Below are 6,214 nucleotides of genomic sequence, written 5' to 3'. Positions count from 1 at the left end.
AACTTGGTAAGTTGCTTATCATGAAATGAAATGTCCTTTTTAGCATGTTTTAAATGTTTTTATGCATAGTTATCATACTTCGTGCATTTTTGTACTAATGCATACTCTTGCCTACGTTTTGCCAAATGTAGGGTCTGATAGGCAAACTTTCCATTCTAGTGGCTAGATCTTGGACTTTGATCTCTTTCCGAGCTTGGTGACTCATGGTTCGAGGAAGGACTTTCCTTATTGTAGTTTCACTTTCGTATTTCCTTTTGAACTTGATTTATGGGCTTGGCCCACTATCATTTTGATTGTAATAGATGGTTATGTTGAGACATAAGTTAGACTTCCGCTTTTCTAAAAAGTTGTTTTTAGACTTAAATGTTGTTTTACTCATTATTTTTATACTACTTTATGTTATGATATGATAAGTGGATTGTATGGAGTCCTTCGGGGTTCTATACGCCATGTTACATATAAGGGATACCCCTGGGTCGTGACAAACTTGGTAATCAGAGCATAAGGTTTAGAATGATTCTAGGATGATGTCTCATAAGCCACGTCTAGTAGAGTCTTGTTCATGAGTGTGAAGTGAACCACATTTATGAATGAGAGGCTACAAGATGATTAGGAAACTCCACTTCTTTCATTAATCTTAAGTTGTGCCATGAAGTTTAACTCTATAAAGTTTCTCTTCTAATCCTTACCTTATGCTCTTCAGGATACGTCTTCTCGAAAAGCTAATACTAAAATGAATGTGAGGGAGAATGTGGAACAAATAGCTCATCCTCAAGCTCTGATAGAACCTTATGTTGGGAATGCGATAAATGCGGAGGTTAGGTCGGCTTTTCAAATGTTGGCTTAAGCATTGGCGACTCAAGCCAATAGGGAGGTTGTAGATCTTATGAATCCTAATGTGAATTCGGCGACTTCAAGAGTGAGGAATTTCGCAAAGATGAACCCTCAAAAATTCTATGGCTCCAAAGTGGATGAGGATCCTCAAAGGTTTATCGACAAAGTCTATAAGGTACTAGATATTATGGGGGGAAACTCCAGAAGATAAAGCAGAGTTAGCCGCTTACCAATTGAAAGATGTTGCTCAATTGTGGTATGATCAATGGAAGGGAGAAAGACCGGTGGGAGCGGGTCCCCTAGAGTGGGAAGTGTTTAAATTGTCGATTATTGATAGGTTGTTTCCCCTAGAGTTGAGGGAAGCTACGGTGCAAGAGTTGATTAACCTTCATCAAGGAAGTATGAGTGTGAAGGAGTATGTCGTAAAGTTCACACAATTGTCCAAGTATGCTCCAACTATGGTGGCAGATTCGAGGGCTAAGATGAGTAGGTTTTTGATGGGTCTGTCCTACATGGTAGAAAAAGAATGTCGTACGACAATTATACTTCATGATATGAATATCTCACGTCTTATGGTGTACGCCCAACAAATTGAGGAGTTAATAATCAAGGGAAAGTCTAGAGAGGTAAAAAAGGTTAAGACCGGTGACATTAATTTCTCACATGCTAGATCCGATGGGCATGGTCGTTCTAAGTTTCATCAAGGGTCTTCCGATCAAGGTTCTTCTAACGTTCCACCGAAGTTTGACAAGGATAGGGTGTCTAACCCTAAACCTCAAGGAGGTAATGGAGGTGGCTCTTCTTTGGCTAGGTCTACATATGCTAAATGTGGGAAGAAACATGATGGTAAGTGCCTAGCCAGCACCGACGTATGCTTTAGTTATGGGAAAAGTGGTCACAAATTGATAGATTTCCCCATGCTTGCGGTAAAAGGAAGAGAAGGCAAACAAGCTTCTCCTAGCAGTTCAAATTCCAATGCTCCAAAGCAAAACTACTTCTATGCTCTCCAATCCTGAGGTGACCAAGAGAGTTCCCTGGATATAGTGACTCGTATGTTAAAAAAATTTCAACATGATGTGTATGCCTTGCTTGATCCTTATGCTACTTTATCTTTTGTGACACCCTATGTGGCGATGAGGTTTGATGTTCCTCCAGAAGTGTTATTAGAACCTTTTTATGTCTCTATTCCTTTTGGTGATTCTGTGGTGCTTAAGAGGGTTTATAGAAGATGTACCATTTCCTTATCACATAGAGTTACTCTTGGTTACTTGGTAGAACTTGACATGTTAGACTTTTATGTGATTTTTGGTATGAATTGGTTGCATGCATGCCTCTATTGATTGTAGAACTCAGGTGGTTAGATTCCAATTCCTGAATGAGCCTATCCTAGAGTGGAATGGGGGAAATTCTATGCCTAGAGGTCATTTTGTGTCTTACCTTAAAGCTAGAAAGATGATCTCAAAGGGTTGCTTTACCATGTTGTTAGGGTGAGGGATGTAGATTTTGAAACCCCTTCTCTTGAGTCGGTTCCCGTGGTTAATGAATTCCCAGAAGTTTTCTTTGATGATTTGCCTGGTATTCCTCCAGAGAAGGAGTTAGATTTTGATATTGACCTTTTCCCGGATACGCAACCTATCTCTATTCCTCATTATACATTGGCTCCGACCGAGTTAAAAGAGTGTAAGGAGCAACTAAAGGATTTGTTCGATAAGGGTTTCATCTGACTGAGTATCTCTCCACGGGGTGCTCTCGTGTTGTTTCTTAGAAAGAAGGATGGGTCTCTTAGAATGTGCATTGATTATCGTCAATTGAATAAAGTGACCATTAAGAACTAATATCTTTTTCCAAGAATTGATTACTTCTTTGACCAACTTCAAGGGGATAGTTATTTCTCAAAAATTGATCTTCGTTTGGCTTATCACCAGTTGAGGGTTAGAGGGGATGATATTCCAAAGATGACTTTTTGAACCCTGTATGGTCAAATGAGTTTTTGGTTATGTCGTTTGGGCTGACCAATGCTCCAGCGACATTTATGGATTTGATGAATAGGGTGTTTAGATAATACCTTGATATGTTCGTAATTGTGTTTATTGATGATATTTTGATCTATTCAAGGAGTGACAATGAACATGTGGACCGTTTGAGAATTATGTTGCATGTTCATAAGGACCAACAATTTTTTGCAAAGTTTAGCAAGTGTGAATTTTTGTTAAGGTCCATAGCTTTCATTGGTCATATTGTGTCAAGCAAGGGGATTGAGGTAGATCCTAAGAAGACGGATGCGGTCAAGAGTTGGCCTAGACCTATAACTCCTTACGATATTAGAAGCTTTTTGGGTCTGGCCGATTACTATAGAAGGTTTGTTGAGGGATTTTCTTCCATTCTTCTCTTTTGACGGCTTTGACTCAAAAGAAGGCTAAGTTTGTGTGGTCGGAAGCTTGTGAGAACAGTTTCCAAGAGTTGAAAGATAGACTTACTTCCGCTCCAGTGTTGACCTTACCGGAAGGTATGGATGGCTTTGTGGTGCATTATGATGCCTCTAGAATTGGGTTGGGATGCGTGCTTATGAAAAATGTGAAGGTGATTGCATATGTTTCAAGGAAACTTAAGATCCATGAATAGAATTATGCTACCCATGACCATGAGTTAGCGGTGGTTGTGTTTGCCTTAAAAATATGGAGGCATTACTTGTATGGGGTCCATGTGGATGTTTTCACCGATCATAAGAGTCTGCAATATGTGTTAAATCAAAAGGACTTGAATCTTCGCCACTTAAGGTGGCTAAAACTCTTGAAGGATTATGACATGAGTGCCCTTTATTACCCCAGCAAGCTAATATGGTAGAAGATTGTCAATGGGTAGTGTGGCTCATGTAGATGAAGTAAAGAAAGAGTTGGTTCGTGATCATAGGTTGGCCCCACTAGGTGTTCAACTAGTGGATTCCACCATGGGTGGTGTCATGGTCCATAATGGTTCTGAATCGTCCTTTGTAATGGATGTGAAGTCTAAGCAAGATCTTGAACCTATTTTGGTTAAATTGAAAGAGACGGTACTCAAAAATTATGTTGAGGCTTTCTCCCAAGGGGGAGATGTGGTACTTAGATATCAAGGTCGGTTATGTGTTCTGAATGTTGATGACTTGAGGGTACAAATTTTAGAGAAAGCCCATAGCTCTCAATATTCTATTCACCCGGGAGCCACCAAGATGTATCGTGATCTACGGGAAGTCTATTGGTGGAATAGGATGAAGAAAGATATTGCGGAATATGTGGCCAAGTGTCCTAATTGTCAACAAGTGAAAGTTGAGCACCAAAGGTCGGGAGGTTTGTCCCAACATATTTTTATTCCTACTTGGAAGTGGGAAGACTTAAATATGGACTTTATAGTGGGTTTACCCCGCACCTGGCGACAACATGACTCTTTATGGGTGATAGTAGATTGGATGACGAAATCGGCTCATTTTATTCTCGTTAAAGTTTCTTATTCGGCGAAAGACTATGCTAATATGTACTTGAGAGAGATGGTAAAATTGCATGGTGTGCCTTTGTCTATCATTTTGGATCGTGGTACCCAATTCACTTCTCAATTTTGGAAGTCATTCCAAAAGGGTCTTGGTACCAAGGTTAAGCTTAGAATGACCTTTTATCCCCAAATCAATGGGAAAGTGGAGCGTACTATTCAGACTTTGAGGACATGTTGAGGGCTTGTGTGATTGATTTTAAGGGTAATTGGGATGACCATTTTCCACTGATGGAATTTGGCTACAATAATAGCTATCACTCAAGTATTGGTATGGATCCCTTTGAGGCTCTTTATGGTAGGAGGTGTAGATCTCCTATTTGTTGGTTTGAGGTTGGTAAAGTTGCTTTGATAGGTCCCGGGCTAGTTTATGAAGCCGTTGAGAAAGTTCGACTTATTAGAGAGAGGTTGAGAACGGCCCAAAGTCGGCAAAAGTCTTATGCCGATATTAGGAGGAGAGATCTTGGCTTTGAGGTTCATGATTTGTTTTATTTAAAATTTTCACTCATAGAGTGTGTTATGAGGTTTGGGAAGAAAGGGAAGCTTAGTCCCCGTTTGTAGGCCCATATGTCATTTTGAGGCGTGTTGGCAAGGTTGCTTATGAGTTAGATTTTTCAAATGAGTCGTCATTGGTGCATCCGGTTTTCCACGTCTATGTGGAATAAATGTGTTGGGGATCCAACATCAATAGTTTCCATAGAGGGTTTGGAGGTTAAAGATAATCTTGCTTATGAGGAGGTACTGGTTGAGATCTTAGACAGGCAAGTCAAAAAGTTGAGAAACAAGGAAGTTGGCTCCTTGAGCTGCTATGGAGGAATTACTTAGTCGAGGGTGCTACTTGGGAAGCTGATATGCGATTCGATATCTTCATCTATTTCCTTCTAGTCCTACTCTAGCTTGAGGTAATGAGCTCCTCTTGGGTTGTTTTATGTGTTGGAAGTCATTTGTGATTTATGTGTTTCCATGATTTCCTTATTATTATGCATGTTCATGTAAAAGCTTAAATTTTGAAAGAAATTACTTGTATGATTTGTTTTCCTCATGTTGTTGTGCATTGAGTATGAGTTGCCTATAAACTTCATGAGATGATTGTTGAGCATGCATTTGTTATACTCTTTGAGAATGAGTTGCATAAAGGCTCCATGAGATTGTGTTGAGCATGCTTTTAGTTTGGAGAAGAAAGTTCCTCCTTAGACATGAGAAATTTTGAATTTCATGTATATTGGGTTGCTAGATGTAGTTCCTACTTCCTTTTTGATGCATTTGAGTATGATGAGTTTGGAGTTGATGTTTTCTCCTTATTTATTTGCATTGCATGCATAGTGGGTTGATAAAGTTAGTTCACCCTTCTTTTGATTTTTTGAGAACGTCCTAGCTTGGAGTCGATAATTCCTCATTGGTTGATTGCATTGCATCGTAGGTTAGGTTGTCAGTTCCTCTGCTACTCTTTTAGGAGTAGTTTAAATCTCGTTCAAGGATGAATGGTCCCAAGAGGGAGATATTGTAACATCATGTATCCAAAGAGAAACATTTAGTAGCTTTCCAGGTGCTGGTGCAGCCAACCACTCCGGCCACCCACAACCCGTGGAGGGGACCATGGACCGTAGGCGTGGTATATGGTTGAAGCCCCAGAATAGCAAGATTCTGACCCTATTAACAGCCCACCAGGATGGTCCGTGGGTCGGACCACTCCCCGTCGACTAGGTCCATCGTTGTGCACTCAAAAATAGTCCAAGCTTGGACCACTGAAGGGACCTACGGACCGAAGATTGGTCCACGCCCCATGGTCCAGTGACCATAGGTCAAGGCCAAATTCTCTGACCACTAATCACTGCTCATCAGGATTGACCATAGGTCCATC

The 6,214-nt window shown here is 40.4% G+C and overlaps 1 protein-coding gene across 1 annotated transcript; it reads left to right on the top strand.

Moving 5' to 3' along the window:
- Positions 1 to 1,292: 1,292 nt before the first annotated feature.
- On the top strand, positions 1,293 to 1,850 carry LOC125812780 (uncharacterized). The gene has a single exon (XM_049492252.1). The coding sequence runs from the start codon at positions 1,293 to 1,295 to the stop codon at positions 1,848 to 1,850; it is 558 nt and encodes a 185-aa protein (XP_049348209.1).
- The last annotated feature ends 4,364 nt before the right edge of the window (positions 1,851 to 6,214 follow it).

This window comes from Solanum verrucosum, unplaced genomic scaffold (assembly GCF_900185275.1).
Source record: "Solanum verrucosum unplaced genomic scaffold, falcon-dt-bn FXZP01000046.1, whole genome shotgun sequence".
NCBI classification, from domain to species: Eukaryota; Viridiplantae; Streptophyta; class Magnoliopsida; order Solanales; family Solanaceae; genus Solanum; species Solanum verrucosum.
This window is presented reverse-complemented; position numbering and strand designations above follow the sequence as displayed.

Excerpts from the sequence above, each read along its gene's own strand:
- LOC125812780 (XM_049492252.1), top strand. The coding sequence starts at position 1,293 with ATGGTGGCAGATTCGAGGGCTAAGATGAGTAGGTTTTTGATGGGTCTG.